Raw genomic sequence first — 18350 nt, 5'->3', positions numbered from 1 at the left:
CGGGTAGCGGGGAAGATAAAACTCCCCACTAGGGGCGTGCAGGAGGCAGCCGATCCATGATTCTCTCTCATTGATGGTGTTTCTCTCTCTCCCTCCCTCTCCCTTCCTCTCTGAAATCAATAAAAATATATATATATATATACATATATATATATATAAAAATAAAAAGGGCCACAGGCCCCTCAGCCACCAGTGTCTGAAGAGCACCTTTCCCTCAAACAGGCCTTCTACTTACAGTGAAGCCAGCACACAGGTGGGGCGGGGGCGGGGGAGGGAGAAGTGGGCTGATCTGACTCCTAAGGGGACAGAAGCTGGACATCAAAAAGATACATAAATATAATATTTATGAGCACAAGACCTGGGAATATTTCCTGAAAAGTCCCTTTTAACTTTGGAAGTTGGTGCTTTACCCTTCTTCAAAATTATTCTTTGCAATCTAGTAATAATGAACATGGAAACAATGATGGCCGTTTTGTTCTCTAATTTCTTCATGGCCTGTCATCCCTAGATGAGTTTTAATCTCCTCAAAAAGGTCCTTAGTAGCCCCTCCCTCCTCTACTCCACAGAAGTCCAAGAGATCTTCCTCTAGAATGAAGGAAGTATACCAGTTGATGAGAAAAGGGGCTTTTAAATTACCAGCAAAATTAATTAATTTCCAGAGTCAATTTGGCCCAAAGAATCATCTAGATATATTTACCCCAGCAGATTTTGGCAAAAATACTTTGGCTGGTAACTAAGATTAGGATCTGTCTAAATTTAGTGCCTTCTCACAGCTAATATACTATCTGGCATCTCCCCCAGAATAGTATAAAAACAGTTTTGCAAAAAAAAAACCCCCTGCTATGCTAGGAGTGACTGAAGGTACCGCACCTCTTTTTCTGAGTACAAGGAACGGGCAACAATGTCCAGAAGCTTCTTTGTCTCAGCCTGGAACTCATGTTTGGAAACAGAACCTAGTAATGAATCACAGACACAGCAATAAAGTTTAATTTCTATTTTCGTGGAAGAATATGCTATACACCATTCAAAAGAATGTTTAAGGTAATGAGTTTTAAACATTTTGCCAGAGTAAATAAAGAAGAAAGAAACCAATTCTCTGGGGCTCTACGGCAGGATCTCAGGAGCAGAACAAACCTAGTGGGGCCTCCTTCTCCACAGAAAGGGGCGAAGGGAGACAACTCTCACCCGCCTCCCTCCGCGGCCGACACCAAGGCCGGTACTTCCCACAGTGTCCAGTCATGAGAATCGCCTCAACAACCAGACCCTGGACTCCAGTCTTCAAAATACTGGTTTCCAAATTAATTACTTATGAAGAAGAATAACAAGAAAACCTCAGTCTCTTAACCTAAACATCAAAGATTCTGTTGTCTCATTTGAAAGCCAGAAATGGACCCACTTTGGGACTGGCTCTAGAGACTGCTTCTCTACACTTCTTAGGAATGAAAGGACAACTTCAGCGTGTGGTCCTGCATCGGCCAGGCCAATAATGAGTTTCCTTCTGGCTTCCATGATTATTAACAGATGTGCCATGAATCACTATTTAGAAGGTGCCCCGTCGCAAACCCATGGGTGACCACTAGAGGGGGCAATACACCAGAATGAAAGTCAGGAGTTCCGAGGACACATTCATTGTTTTGAGGAACGCTCCCTCCAACCAAGACCTTCCTGTGTCTGAAGCGAGTGGGTGGTTCCATCAATCATTACTTCCACCTCAAAAACCTGCCCTCACCAGACAGCCAGGAGCTAAGCCTTCCCAGACCCCAACGCAGCTGAATGCAGTACCCTGTACGGTCTCTGTGCTGCTAATGATGGAATGTGGGGGCTCCTCCTTCTGGTCCTCAGCAGCTTGCGAGCTGAATGGACGTGCAATGTGGAAGCTCAAAGCCAGGTTTCGCCTGGGGCAACTGGACTGGACCTGGGCTCTCCAAGGACACAGAACTGGTTTTCCTGAAAAGACAAACATGCACAAAGAATAAGCCCTCGGGAATAGATGACCTAATGTGGTTGGTCACCAACATATTTGGTAACATCCTCACTCAAGTCAAATACCAGGAAGTACCAGAACTCGGGCAGAATTCCGAGGCAGACGGGGCCGCGTGGCGCCACTTCCCACATACATCCCCCAGTGAGATCTTGTATAAAGTCCCCAAACTCAAACATCCCTCATCCCTCAATGCCCACAGCCCCCACAGGAGCCTGAACAATGACAGGCCAGCCTTCCTCACTTTAACTGCAATGAAAAAATGTAGAAAATATGTCCCCTTGAGAGGAATCCAAATTTTTAAATGTTAATATTCTGAGACAGTCTCCTCTTCTAAAGGATCTTTGTTGATTCCTTTATTTTCCTTTTTTGTCTGAAACTGTCAGTTTTTTTAATTAGTGTACTGAAAAAATGAAAAGTAGCAAGGGATCTCTTCTACCTCAGGAAGGGGCCTCACTCTCTCACCTTTTCTGTAACTGCTCAGCACAGTGGCCCCAGGAACCACTGCAAGGGAAGATGGGAAACCCGTCATATGCTGGTGTCCCCGGCCCGGCGGACAGAGGCTACAAACACAAGTGGACACCTCCACTGTACCGGGCAGGAATCAATCCTCACTACAGCCCCTCAGGACAGTGTCCCGCACCAACTCCAGGACCACCAGCCTGGGCACTGGCATCAGTCAGTCTGTGCTTCACGGCCAATGCTTTCAAGGACACAGGTCAGACATGCAAGACCCTCCGAGTGGAAGTCTAGACCTTGCTGAACGGTGCCTGACAGAATGTCCAGAAATAACCTTATGGTTTTAAAATCAACGTATCAACTTCCACATGCCTACAAGGTATACAAAGTTGACTTTTTTTTAGCTTATTCCTGGATTTATAAATAACATGGCCTTAGCCATTACCTCTGTGCAGAATACCTTAAAAACATCTATCCCAACTCAAGAAATATTCAATTTCCAGTCTAAATTTTTAATTCTCTGTGCCTAATCTCAGTGTTTACTTTACCCATAGAGCTTTAAAAAAAAGGAGCAAAACAAACCAACAAAAAACCCGGGGTATCTCTTTCTTCTGGAAGTAAAAGATATTTGGTTAGAGGGCTGCTCTGCACCAGGCCGGGGGAGCTGAAGTCCCTGAGCTCCCAGCCAGCCCCCACCGCAGGCCGAGAGCCCACGGTGAGCTCTTCCCACCAGGACAGCACGCCCAGGCACATTAGGAGACACGAGCACGTTTCCCACCAAACGTGGGGCCCTCTGCCTAAAAGCACAGTTAGAGCCGAAACCGGTTTGGCTCAGTGGATAGAGCGTTGGCCTGCGGACTGAAGGGTCCCAGGTTCGATTCCGGTTGGGGGCATGTACCTGGGTTGTGGGCACATCCCCAGTGGGAGATGTGCAGGAGGCAGCTGGTCGATGTTTCTCTCTCATCGATGTTTCTAGCTCTCTATCTCTCTCCCTTCCTCTCTGTAAAAAATCAATAAACTATATTTAAAAAAAAATAAAATAAAATAAAAGCACAGTTAGACTTCAGGGACAAAACCAGTGAGAGTGGGATAAAGAAGAGGATGTCTGAGGGACGTCAGACCCAAGTTCACTTCAGGATGGGATCTGGATTTAAATTCTACATGAAACACTGTGATCCAGACAGACTGACAGGAGTGTGAGCGTCGGAGCCACTAAAATGAGGAGGATGAAGGAGGTCCTCCAGAAGAGAAGACCTCCTCATTTCAGCAAACACTGACAGCATTTTGGACATTCTTTCATCTAATATTCCTCTTACCCCCTTCCACCAGGCAACCACTCCCTCTACCTGGCCAAAGAGAAGGGCAGAGGTGCAGTCTTCCCAAGTCTTCTTCCAGTAGAGACATCAGGTAGCGTTTACCACGGCCCCTATCCCCCTGTCCAGTCCCTTGTCCCTGCCGACCTTCGAGCTCGTCTCCTACACAACGTTCTCTCCAAAGCATCCCTTAAATTTCTACACATTCATCTTCTGACACCAATTCTCTTACTTCCCCAATTTTGGAGGATTTATTCCTGAATGCAACCTTGTCAACTCTAAATGCTTCGGGGTGGTATTCCAGGCCCTCCACCAAACCACCCCACAAACCAATAGAATTCTACCTCCTTCCAGAAGCCCCAACCCAGCAGGTCTGCTGACATCCTCCATACACCTTGTGCCCCTACTGTATGGTAACCAGCACTGGGGGTGCCTCTGCCCTCCTCTCCATATGCCATCAAGCTCGATCTTGACACATAGGGAGCACTTTGACACCCCAAACATTAGATTTCACACTCTCAAGAAGAGATGCTGGTTTTCCTCACTGGTGAATTTATTCGGAGTAAAGTATTCTTGATCCACTCCATTTGCATAAAAGCAGAATTTACTGAATTAATCTTCTGTTATTGGTTTATTAATCCTCACCTGAGGATATTTTTTCCATTGATTTTTAGAGAGTGGAAGGGAAGGAGGGAGAGGGAGAGGGATAGAGACCGAGACACTGATGTGAGAGAGGCATCAATTGGCTGCTTTCTGCATGCACCCTGACCAGGGCCGGGGGTGAAACCTGCAACCCAGGTACATGCCCTTGACTGGGAATTGAATACGAAACCCTTCTGTGCACAGACTGACGGATCCAACCATTGAGCCATACTGGCTAGAGCAATCTTTTTTTTTTTTAAATCCTCATTCAAGGACATGCTCAGAGAGAGTGCTCACAACATTGATCGGTTGCTTTCTGTACGAGCCTGACGGGAACAAACCCAGGTATGTGCCCTAATCAGGAATCCAACTGGCAACCTTTTAGTGTACAGGACGACACTCAACCACTTGAGCCACTGCGGCTGGGCTTACCATTTATCCTCACTTCCTGCCCTGCCCTGCTCTGCTAGCAGAGTCCTTTCCTTGCCATCTAGCTTTTGGTCCTCAGAAAAGAACAGGTTGCATTCCCCCATTGCCTCTCAGCTAAAACCTTCCCTACCCCAAGGAAAACCAGAAATCAAAGGAAATTGAAAAATTCAGAGGCTAACGGCTCTTAGTATTTTGAGACCTCCATAACTGCCTGTTCTAAACCTGCCCCCAGATTAGTGTGTATGTGTGGTGGGGGGCAGGGAGGGTAATGCTGTTTGATATATGGCTGGCATACTTGTTCTAAAAATTTCCATTCTTACATGTATAAATATTTTAATCAAGTACACATCTTAAAGATCATTCCAAATCATTACAGAGAGCTGCTTATTCTTTTTAACAAACACAAAATGTTCTACTATGATGGGTACTAGCGCTCAATTTATGAATGTTCAAACTGCTTCCGGTTTTGTACTATTAAAAATAATGTTCCAGCCCTAGCCAGTTTGGTTCGGTGGGTAGAGCATCAGCCCGTGGACTGAAGGGCTGTAGGTTCCATTCAGGTCAAGGGCACATGCCTCAGTTGCAGGCTCGACCCCTGACCCCGGTCAGGGTGCATGCAGAAGGCAACCACCCAATTGATGTGTCTCTCTCACATCGATGTTTCTCTCTGTCTCTCTCCCTCCTTTCCACTCTCTCAAATCAATGGGAAAATGTCCTGAGGTGAGGATTAACAACAAAAAATGTTAAAAAAAAAATAATAATAATGCTCCAAAGTGTTATCTACTTCATGGAAGAAAGACAGGAATACAGGAAAATATCTGTTTCCACTCATCTGTGCAAAAAAAAAACCACAGGAAGGATAAAATACAAACTAATGAGATTGTGTGTATCCATTTCCTAGGGCTGTGTAACCAAATGCCACAAACCCGGTGGATGAATACAACAGAAATGCATTCTCTCACAGTCGTGGGGGCCAGAAAGCAGAAATAAAGGTGTTAGCAGGGCTGACTCCTGGAGGCTCTAGGAGAGTGTGTCCACACCCCTCTCCCAAGCTTCAGGTGTTACCCACAATCCTTGGTGCTCCTGGCTTGTAAGTGCATCATTCCAACCTCTGCCTCTGTCATCACACAGCCCTCTCTTCCCTGTGTGCATATCCTGTGTCTAAATTTACCTCTTCTTTGTTTTTTGTTTTGGGTAACCCTCACCTGAGGATATTTTTCCATTGATTATTATAGAGTGGAAGGGAGGGGGAGAGACAGAGAGAGAGAAACATCGATGTGAGAGGCACACATCAACACATTGATCAGTTGCCTCCCACATGAGCCCTGACCATGGCTGGGGTTCAAGTCTGCACCTAAGGTACTAGAATGTGCCCTTGACTGGAATCAAATCTGTAGGGACCCTTCAGTCCGAGGGCCGATGCTCTATTCACCCCAGTAGCCATGGGCACACCTGGCACCAGGGAGAGCGACCATCCTGGAACTGCCCACCTGAAAGTTGTATCTCCCAGGAAGCACCTTCATCCTGGGCAAACCAGGGTGGGCAGTCACCCTCCCTGGCACCAGATCTTGGTTTGTAAATACCACTGTCCGCTGAACGGAATCAGGACATTGGAAAACACACAAGATAAGCCTGGAATACCTTGGGGTGCCAGAAAGTGAGGAAGGACTCAGAAAGGTGGGGTATGCCGGAAGGACACAGGCTCCTACAGGAAGGTGCGCCCAACAGCAAAATCTAGGACAATCTGGGCAACAAAATAATGAAAGTAATGGACTGCAAACTGACAAATAAAAGAAGTACCTGTTAGTCCATACTTAAATAAATAATAAATAGATGGGAGGGGCGGAAAAAGGGCCTTCCTTACAGCAGACCTGCAATTAATATATGTATAAGGAATGATGGAATAGACATCACCGTTAAGCAAGCATAGTAATAGTTGTGACAGGTATAAATTGTTGATGGATATTTAAAGGTCCACCAGAAACAGAATATTTGCATTATCTCAAACTATGCCCCAAAAGATACTTATTGATTTTAAAGAGAAAAACCAGTTTACCATGGAGAAAGTAGTAAATACCCCTTAACTAAGTGATCACAATCACCATCATCAGGAATGAAATGAGTCAACATCCAGCAACTCCTGGTGTGGTGAGCGGGCATGGCCTTCCTTTTGTCAAGTTCTTGCCAAAAATGTATCTCAATCTAATGACAAGAAAACATCAGACAAACCCAAATTATGGGACCTCCTATAAAATAAATGGTCAAAGGCACCAAGGTTCTGAAGGACAAACACAGACTGGAGGGGACTGAAGAAACACGACTAAGTGCAATGTAGATTCCTGGACCAAAATAAGGAAATCAACGGGAACACTGGCTAACTTAAAAGAAAATCAGCAGATAACTGAACAGTGTTGTTTAATGTTACTTCAGTTGTCAATAGCTGTACCATAGTTATGCAAGATATTAATGTCAGGGGAAACTAGGTGAAGAGAGGGAATCCTGAGTACTATTTTTATAACATTTCTGTAAAGTAGGAGATTAATTCAAAATAAAATGTTTCAAAATAAAAAAAATGCTTTAGAAATACTCTTATACATGTGTCATTTCACTTATGCATGAGTTTACATCTTAGTGTACATCTAGTCCAGGGTTATGTCTAGTTTAAAATATGGTCAGTGCTGCCAAGTCACCTCTAGAGAGGCTGTACCAGCTTACATGCCCACCAGCAACATGAGAGTGTGCATCACCCCGACCTGCCAACACAGTGCTACTATGAAACTTCTGGATCTCTGCCTATCAGTCAGGTAAAATGGTTATTGCACTTACATTTTCATTTACATTTATCTTATGAGCAATATTGAGCATCTATCCATATTTTAAAATATTTTCTTTTGTCTTTTTTTGTTAATGGACTGTTGATATCCTCTGATCATTTTTCTACCATATTTTCTATCTTTTGTTTATTGATTTGTAAGCGCTCTTTACACACGAGGTGTCCCCAAAAAATGTATATACACTTGGACAGCTGATAACTCACTTAATTTTCACTCCTTTGCAGGTTTAACTGATTTAAAATAATGGGTAAAGCCAGACTAAGCTTTGAACAAAGAAAATTTAGCCACTAGACTTTTTTATGGGGATACATAAAATATAAAGTTTATGGTACAAGTCTGGCAATAGTTGACCAGCAATAATTAAGAGCACACACATACCAAACTAAATGATTCTTGATGTTTGCAATTCCATTGCTTGGCATTATCAGCAGTGCCTGCTCCATCAGTTTGAAAACAGACACTGACAAAAACTTACTCATTTCTGAAGATTCTTTAAAATTCTGAAAATGAAATGTATGATAATAAACACTGACTTTATAATCATTCGAAGTGTGTATACATTTTTGGGGACACCCTATATTAAGGAAATTAGTCTTGTTTGTAAAGGCCTTTGTCACTCCAATATTAAACAATTTTCTCTTGTTTTATTTTTCCTATATCTTTTGTTTTTCCTCCACTTAGTACTCAGAATACTTTTAAAAGGATTTAATATGTTGTTTATAATATAAGTCCTCATAGTTTGGGAAAGGGAAAAAAATAAGCAATCTATATTTCCAACCAGGATTTGAAGACTTTTCAACATAATTCCAAGATTAGATTCAGCAAGAGCACTATTAAGAACAGGTTTGATTTCAGGTTAATTGAACTTTCTACAATGGCTTTAAGAATAAACCAATAATGCAATAAATCTGCCTGAGCCAGATACAAACACACTGTGCACAATATCTGTCTTTATGTTTCCTCTACACCCTGTGAGAAAACCACAAACCTCAGTGTCAGGCTACAATGTCACAATGTTAATCTATTCAGTGGTTTGGGGTTACACGAAATGGGAAGCACTAATAATTTGAATTTCACAAAACACACAGACATACACACACACCTGCTAGTGCTCATGCTCTTTCCTCTACCTGCAACCACATCCTATCTTTCCACCTGAACTGCTTCAGGGCCCAGTGTGAGGCCTCTCTTCCATCAAGGCTCCTGTCCCCCGAGTTGACAATAATCTCTCCCTACTCCCTACTATAAATTCAGATCACTTATTTTCTGTGCTGCTTAGTTAAAATTTCTGCTATAAGCCAACTTGTGGTATTTCTTCTACTATTAACTTTTTGTTAATGTATAGCTTATGTTACCAAATTAACAAGCTTATATTTCTTAGTATCAAACTTTTTCAAGGCAAGAACATCCACATTTTGGGGGAAGCCAAAGCATCTAGTAGGAAAGCAGCTCTTTTTACAATCATGGAACGTTTTATCAGCATAAACACCACTATGCTCAAGCAGAAGAATATTAGGTCAGCCAACAGACAGTGTTAGTGGTCCTACAAGGCCTTTTTTTTTTTTTACTAGCAAGCAGCAATTAAAAATGCAACTGCCTGTAGGAACCGCCAAAAGAGTCAAAACACAATGAGGTTCTGGCAGGTGTAGCTCAGTTGGTTGAGCAACATCCCATGCACAAAGAGGTTGCCGGTTCAATTCCCTGTCAGGGCACATGCCTGGGTTGTGGGCTCGCCCCAGGAGGCAGCCAATCAATGGTTCTCTCTCTCTCTGTCTCTCCTCTTCCTTCCCTCATCTCTCTAAAGTCAATAAAAACATATTTAAAAACAAGAATGGGTATTTCTTTTGCTTTTTAAAAAGATCACCATCTATCAGCCATAGTCCTTACTATGATATTGTTTCATAACTGCATCTTAAGTTATGCACTTTAAAAATGTATACACACTTTAACAGCTGACAGCTCAATTTTGAAAATGAAATGTATTTTAATAAACAATGCCTTTATAATTATTCAAAGTGTGTGTATATAGTTTTTGGGACCATATACTGTGCGTGTATAAATTTTTTTTTAAAAGAATAGTTTATTGATTTCTAGAGGAACGGAGAGGGAGAGAGAAACATCTATGTGAGAGTGCAACATCAATCAGCTGCCTTCTGCACACCCCCCACCAGGGATTGAGCCTGCAACCTTGCATGTGCCCCTGACCAAACCAGCAACTTCCTGGTACATGGGATAATGCCCAACCAACTGAGCCACATTGGCCAGGACTATATATATTTTTCAAATATGATTTTATTGATTTTAGAGAGAGACAGTGAGAAGCATCAATGTGAGAGAGAAACATCAATTGGCTGACTCCTGCATGCACCTCAACTGAAACCAAACCTGCAACCCACCCAGGCATGTGCCCTAACCAGGAATCAAACCAGCTACCCTCTGGTACACAGCACGTTCAACCAACTGAGCCACACCAGCCAGTGCTATGTCCTATATTTTGACCATTCAGCGATGGCCCTCTCTTTGTTACTTGTTTTGTTTCTTTGTATTCAGGGAGTTGATGTTTCTTGATAGGATGTAAGTATAAGTATACCTTAGTAGAAAGTTATTCACACAAGCCCTGAAACATAATAGGGTGAAAATGTTTGAGCATACCAGTGGTAAGAACTTAGACATTTCTGAGGGAATACAAATCTTTATTTGACACATAAGTGGAAAGTGAAGTGCTTTATGTGTAGAGTATTGTTATTCTTAAAACAAATCTTACTGAAGTAATTGCTGAACTTAAGAAAGAAAATGTTTGGAGAAAGTTCAGATGTATAAATAAATGGAAAAAACAAATCGATGTTTCTCTCCCTTCCTCTCTACAATCAACTTTTAAAAAAAGAGAAGGTATAGCTAAAAAAAAAAAAAACCATTCGAGCCCTGACCAGTTTGGCTCAATGGCTAGAGCGTCGGCCTGTAGACTGAAGGGTCCCAGGTTCGATTCTGGTCAAGGGCATGTACCTTGGTTGAGGGCACATCCCCAGTAGGGGATGTGCAGGAGGCAGCTGGTCGATGTTTCTCTCTCATGGATGCTTCCAACTCTGTATCCCTCTCCCTTCCTCTCTGTAAAAAATATCAAATACATATATATATATTTAAAAGCATTCGATAAACTTATATAGAATTCAAAAAAAATTTACTTGATCCAAAAGAAGGCAAGAAAGGATGAAGAGAGGGGGAAAATGATAAGGGACAAATAAAATGGTAGAGATAAATTCAACAATATCAATAATTACATTTTATGTTAATAGACTAATTGCTGATTATAAGGCAAGGATTGTCAGAACTGATAAAGCAAGACCTAATTATATAATGTCTACAAAACAATTACTTTAAATGCAAAAACATAGGTACTCTGACAGTAAACAGATAGAAACGATATACCATATAAAAAGTACACATAAGAAGGCTGGAGTGACTATATTAATAGCAGATGAAAGAGACTTCAAAATAAAAAGTATTACCAGAAAAAAAAAGGATATTTCAGGATGAAAACAAATACAATTCATCAGGAAAACTAAATCACAAATGTATCTGCCTAATAACAGAACTTCAAAATATATGAAGTTTTAACTAAAAGAATTAAAAAACAAAACAAAGCCCTAGCCGGTTTGGCTCACTGGATAGAGTGTTGGCCTGCAGATTGAAGGGTCCCAGGTTCGATTCTGGTCAAGGCCACATGCCTGGGTTGTGAGCTTGATCCCCAGTAGGGGGCATGCAGGTGGCAGCCAATCAATGATTCTCTCTCATCATTGATGTTCCTATTTCTCTCTCCCTCTCCCTTCCTCTCTGAAATCAATAAAAAAAATGAAAACAAAACAAAACAAAGACAAGTATCACATGATCTCACTTATGTGGAATCTAATGAACAAAATAAACTGATGAACAAAATAGATCCTGAGACATAGAAGCATAGAACAGACTGTTGAATCTCAGAGAAAAGACGGGGTGGGTGGGAAGAGATTAACCAAAGAACTTGTATGCATATATGCATAACTCATGGACACAGACAATAGTGTGATGAAGGTTTGGGTGGGAGGTGGGTGTAGGCTAGAAGGGGTCAATGGGGGAAGAAAGGGGGACATATGTAATACTTTCAACAATAAAGATTAAAAAGAAAAGAAAAAGAAAAAGCAATTCCACAGCCATAGTTGGAGATTTTAATATCCCTCTTCAACAACAAATAGAACTAGATAAAAAAATAGAATAAATCAAGACACAGATCTGAACTACTGTGTGAAACACTCTGACTTAATGGATATTTATATAGGTGTCCCAAAATTCACACAAGAAGTAATTTTGATAGAAAACACAGGTTTATAATTAAAAATTGTAAATTTTTATTGATTCATAAAGTATACAGTATAGGGTTATGTATGGAATAGCACATCAGGTAAATGGCCTCCATGGCTTTGCTGGCACATACGCAAGCTGTGGTCTTCATTGGTCTTCATTGTCCCTGCTCCTGGGCCATAATTGGTACTTGGTAATGCTTATCAAATTGAAGGGATTGAAATCAAAGGGCAACAGGTATTAAAATCTGATTCACTAAACCAAGTAAAATTAGGCTTTTATTTTTTGTTGTTGTTAATGCTCATGCAAAATTCAAATCTTGCATGAATTTTGGGACACCCTATAGAATACTAAACTCAACTGCAAAATACAGTTCTTGAAAAAGAATACATTTTTTCAAGTGTGTACAGGGTACATTCACTAGGAGACCATAAAATGGGCTACAAGTCTCGATAAATTTAGAAGGACCGAAATCATAAGAGTAATCTCTTCGATACAACAGAATTAAGTCAGAATCAATAATAAAATGTCTAGAAAAACCCAAGTATCTGGAAATTAAACAACATATTTTAAATAATCCATAGGACAAGGAAGAAATCACAAGGGAAATGAGATAATACTATTTCAAACTAAATGGCAATGAAAATACAATATATTGAAAGTTGTGGAATATACCCAGAGGAGCACGCAGCAGGGAACTTACAGCTTTAAATGCTTATGTCAGAAAAGAAGCCTAAAAGTCAATGATCTCAGGTTTTACCTCAGAAAAAAGCAGCACAAAGTCTACCCAAAGAAAGTAGAAGGGAGGACTAACAAAGAACAGAAATCAAAGAAACAGAAAACTGACAATGGGAAAATTAACAAAAAGTTGATTCTTGAACAAAACCAACAAAACTGATAACTCCAAGCTACACTGATGAACAAAACTGAGAATACCAACATCAGGAATGAAGGTAGGGCTCTCATTACAAGTTCCAATGGCATTCGAAGGATAATAAGGAAACATTATGGACAAATTTATGGCAAGAAAGTTGACAATTTAGATGAACTATGGACAAATTCCTTGGGGGGAAAAAACTATCCAGAGTGACAGGATGAAACAGAAATTCTGAATTGCTTTATATCTAATAAAGAAATTTAATTTTTTTTTTTTGGTTATGAGTTTATTTGAGCCAAAGTGACGACATATACCGGGGAGCAAGATGGCAAATGCTCCTGAGTGTTTCAAAATATCTCCACAGCCCTGGCCCATGTGCTCAGTGGTTAGAGCATCAGCCATGTACCAAAGAGTTGCTGATTCAATTCCCAATCAAGGGAATGTATCTGGGTCGCAGGTTTGATCTCCAGCCCCTCAGGGCATGTGTGGGAGGCAACCCCAATCGATGTGTCTCTCCCCCCACCCCCGGCCCCCGCCAACCCTCCCTTCCTCCCTCCCATTCTCTCTAAAAACTAATGGGGAAAAATATCGAGTGAGGATTAACGAATAGAAAAGTTTTATGAGGAGAACATAGCCCTAAGTCAAAACCTGACAAATACATTACACACTCAGTAAAAGTGATAGACTAGCCCAGCTGATGTGGCTCAGTGGTTGAGTGTCAACCCATGAACTACGAGATGGTGGTTCGATTCCCTGTCAGAGCACATGCCTGGGTTGTGGACTTGCAGGAGGCAGCTGATAAAGGAGTCTATCTCATCATTGATGTTTCTCTCTCTCTCCCTCTCCCTTCCTCTCTCGGAAATTAATAAAAAATAAAATATGGGGAGATTTATTCAAAAAAAAAGCAATAGACTAATATCCCTCATGAACACAGACATGGAAGTTCTGAATAAAATATTAGCAAGTCAAATCCAGCAATATGTAAAAATGATACTATATCATGACCTACCCAGGTTTACACCAGGGATGCAAGGCTGGTTTAGCACTAGACAATCAATCGATATAATTCACTTTACAAACAAACAAACAAACAACAACCACAAAAAGAACCAGCAAAAGAAATGGCACTAATGGACTCAGAATGAAGGAACAAATGCGAGTATGGCTACTACAGCAAACTGCAGAGGGCAAGCCCATCTGTATAGGCAAGAGCTGCTACTCTGTTCTCAGAGACTGTCACCACCATCAAATGTAGGCAAGACTCTTAGAACTTTCAATTTTTCAATAGAAATAAGAAACTCAGCCCTAGCCGGCTTGGCTCAGTGGATAGAGCGTCAGCCTGTGGACTGAGGGGTCCTGGGTTTGATTCCAGTCAAGGACATATGCCTGGGTTGCGGACTTGATCCCCAGTAGTGGGTGTGCAGGAGGCAACCAATCAATGATTCTCTCTCATCATTGATGTTTCCATCTCTCTCTCTCCCTTCCTCTCTGAAATCAATAAAAAAATATATATTTTTAAAAGTAGAACAAAAGAAATTTTTTTTTTAAATAAACTCAAATATGTGTGTGAAATCTGATTTTAAATGTTTGCAATTACTTCTTTAAATGTTTGAACCGAACATTTATTTACAGCTAGAATTAGCCTATAGTTGCTAGTTGGTAACTCTTTTTCTAATATGGAAAATGACCCATGAGAAAGTTTACCAGCAAAAAGAAAAAGAGTAGCCCTAGCTGGTTTGGCTCAATGGATAGAGCGTCAGCCTGCAGACTGAAGGGTCCCAGGTTTGATTCCGGTCAAGGGGGTTGTGGGCTCGATCCCCAGTAGGGGGCGTGCAGGAGGCAGCCAATCAATGATTCTCATCATTGATGTTTCTATCTCTCTCTCCCTCTCCCTTCCTCTCTAAAATCAATAAAATATATTTAAAAAAAGAAAAAGAGTAAAGCTTCAAAGAAGAGGCTCACACTCCCATTTGTTAGAAATGCATCAGAGAACAGCTTTTCTAGAAAAAGCAGATGATCTTTATGACCTTGGGGCAAACATAGGCTGGCAAACTTTTTCTGTAAAGGGCCCACAGTAAATATTTTAGGCTTTTTGAGCCCTGTGGTCTCTCTTGCAGCTACTCATCTCTGCCATGTGGCAGAAAAGCAGTGACAGACAACATGTGAAAGAATGGGTCCTGTCTGTGTCCCAATACAACTTTATTCACAGAAATACTAGTAGGCAATCACCCTAATTTGACCAACAGGCCTTAGCCTGCAGAACCTTGGGGTAAACCACAAAAGATTGGTATATTTGACTAAATTAAAATTAAGAACTTCTGTTCATAAACACACACACACACACAACAAGACACCAAGACAAGAGTGAAATAGTGAGCCACAAACTAAGAGAATACATTTGCAATAATTATTAATTGCAAAGGATTGATTTATAAAAGATTAGTATCCATACAAAACATATATAGAAATTTTTAAAAGTTAAACAATCAGAAGAAAAAATAGGGGCAAAAGACATGAATAGCAAATATGAAAAGGAAACAAATGGCTAGTAATCATGAAAAACTGTGCTCAATTTCATTAGTCAGGACCCATTTTGAAACACCACCCTAAACCTAGCAATTCCACACTTAGGTACATTACATACCCTAGAGAAATGCCCGCATCTGTGAGGCAGCATGCCTGTACAATGAAGTTCAAGCCACCTCGTTTATAAAAGCCCCACACTAGAAGCAACCCAATGTCTGTGTCTGGGATGGAGAAGTAAGCTGCAGTACATTCATACAATGAAACATTAGAGAACAATGACAGATAAACCTTACAGATAATACTGTTTCATTTAACTGCACATGCAGTTTATGTACTTTCCTATGTATATCTTATAATCAAACATACACAGACACAAGATATCATTTAATACTCACTAGACTTGCAAAGATTAAAAAGTCCAAGTACACCATCCTGGCTAGTGTGGCCCAGTTGGTTCGATATTGTCCCATGCACCAAAGGTCACGGGTTCAATTCCCTCTCAGGGCACATACCCAAGTTGCGGGTTCATCGGGGCACACATTCGGGAGGCAACCAATCGATGTACCTCTCTCACACATAGATGTTTCTCTTGCTCTATCTCTTCCTTCTTCCCTCTCTAAAATCAATCAAACTTTTAAAAAGCCAAGAATACCAAGCATTGGGTATGAGTGTGGAACAAAGGGGACTTTCACTATACTGCTGGTGTAGTAAACAGTGATACAACTTTTCTTAGAAAATAATGCCGCATTACTTTAGAAGTTGGAACATACTAAATGAGCCAACAATTCCACTTAGGTATATGTCAGGAATCATAAATGAAATGAATTATAAAATTATATGAATTATAAAGAAAGAAATGAAGCCGAAACCAGTTTGGCTCAGTGGATGGAGCGTCGGCCTGCGGACTGAAGGGTCCCAGGTTCGATTCCGGTCAAGGGCATGTACCTGGGTTGCGAGCACATCCCCAGTGGGAGATGTGCAGGAGGCAGCTGATCGATGTTTCTCTCTCATCAATGTTTCTAACTCTCTATCTCTCTCCCTTCCTCTCTGTAAAGAATCAATAAAATATATTTAAAAAAAAAAAAAAGAAGAAAGAAATGAAGGTATATTAACACAGCAGAATAAACAGGGAAAATAATGAACTACACCATTAGCATGGCAAAAGCTAAGAAAACATATTGATCCAAGAAAGCAAAGTCCCTGCAGAATACACACAATATTGTCTCAATAAAGTCTGTGTGTGTATATATACACATACAGGATGGGGCAAAAGTAGGGCTACAGTTGTGAGTATGTGAAACAGTTTATTCTTGTATTATTACTCATTATTTTCCATTTGAACAACTGTAAACCTACTTTTGCCCCACCCTGTATGTACAGTAATATAAAGAAAAGCAAGGGAATAAAACCCAGAGAATTCAGGTCAGCGGCCGAGAAAGGGATGCACCTGGGAGAGGCACACAAGGCCTTTGAGGGACTGGTAATTTCTATTTAAGCTAGATAATGGGTATTCATTTTATGCTTCTTTTAAAAACTGCACATACATATTACATGCATTCCTTTTTAAATGAAAAGGAGGGGGGAAATGAAAGGAAATAAAGCTTGGAGTGGGGGCTGGCCTCCAATTTCAACCCTTCTGAGTCATTCTGAACTTGCAAACAAAGAGAAATACATACATCCTCTCAGAACTTAGCTTGACATCAGCAGAGAAGCTCTCTGCAGTGTTGCCTGTGGGACATAACAGGGTTGGGGACTGGATCTCCTTCTAACCAACCTGGAGTAATATGTAAGTCCCAGTTATGGCCAGGCCTGCAGGTATGAAGTGCAGGCAGCTGCGGAAGAGGCCAGGGCCTGGCGGACCCAGCACAACTCAATCAATATTCCCCGTTCTCAGGCCCTCTCGTTGGCACTGTGCTTCAGTTCACATCACAGTTCATCTTTACCAGCTCAGATAAAGGGAGATATGCCAACAGAGCTGCACAGAATTCCTTTCAGGAACAACTTCCAGACAGTACTTGTGGTGGCCTGTGGAGAAACCATGCAGGGCAGCAAGAAGCAGCCTGAGCCCTATGGAAGGCGATCTGGCTGAATCTGTCAAGATTACAAAATGCAACCTGGCCGGCATGACTCAGTGGTTGAGCACTGACCTATGAACCATGAGGTCACGGTTCAATGCCCGGGTTGCAGGCTCAATCCCAAGTGTGGAGCATGCAAGAGGCAGCTGATCAATGATTCTCTTTCATCAGTGATATTTCTATCTCTCTCTTCCTCTCTGAAATCAATAAAAATATGTTTTAAAAAATTACAAAATGCATATATCTTTTAACCTGGCAATTTCATTCTATGGATACAGCTGAATCTGTATATAAAGACTAAGATGAAAGGCCATACATTTTAATACTGTATATAACAGCAAATGCCTGGAAACCACCTACATTTCTGTCTACAGAGGACAGGCAAAATAAACCATGGTGTCTCCCAACAAGCAACTACTACCATGTCACTATTAAAAAAAAAATCACAAAAAAATACATCAATGAAGAAACTCACTATGTGTGATACAGCATGCTCTCCAAGAACTATTAAATGAATAACAGAATACAGAAAAATGTATATTCTTATAGAATGTATATCTATACTTTACTGTATTCATATAAACACTGACAGGACATAATAACTGTGATGACCAATGAAGGTGGGGAGGGAATGGAGGAGAGGGAGACTTGAGGCTGGAGCAAGACTTCTCAATGGATACCATTTCTAATCAAATAAGTACTTAATTATTCAAAACAGTAATTAAACTCTAAAAAAATGTGGCTTGCCCTAGCTGGTTTGGCTCACTGGATAGAGCGTCGGCCTGGGGACTGAAGGGTTCCAGGTTCGATTCTGGTCAAGGGCATGTACCTTGGTTGCAGGCACATCCCCAGTAGGGAGTGTGCAGGAGGCAGCTGATC

The 18350-nt window shown here is 41.2% G+C and overlaps 1 protein-coding gene across 1 annotated transcript in view; it reads right to left on the bottom strand.

The window, feature by feature from the left end:
* TRAP1 (TNF receptor associated protein 1) overlaps positions 1-18350 on the bottom strand; it is a 63333-nt gene that overhangs the window by 26717 nt on the left and 18266 nt on the right. Inside the window, exons 2-3 of the mRNA XM_006090432.3 lie at positions 1783-1947; positions 871-953 (exon numbers count right to left, since the gene is read on the bottom strand). Of these exons, the coding sequence (XP_006090494.2) occupies positions 871-953; positions 1783-1947 (248 nt within the window). The remainder of the gene's footprint in view (positions 1-870; positions 954-1782; positions 1948-18350) is intronic.

The sequence above is a fragment of the Myotis lucifugus genome, unplaced genomic scaffold, assembly GCF_000147115.1.
Source record: "Myotis lucifugus unplaced genomic scaffold, Myoluc2.0 scaffold_72, whole genome shotgun sequence".
Classification (NCBI taxonomy): Eukaryota; Metazoa; Chordata; class Mammalia; order Chiroptera; family Vespertilionidae; genus Myotis; species Myotis lucifugus.
The sequence above is the reverse complement of the archived record's forward strand: the minus strand, read 5'-3'. Positions and strand labels throughout refer to the sequence as shown.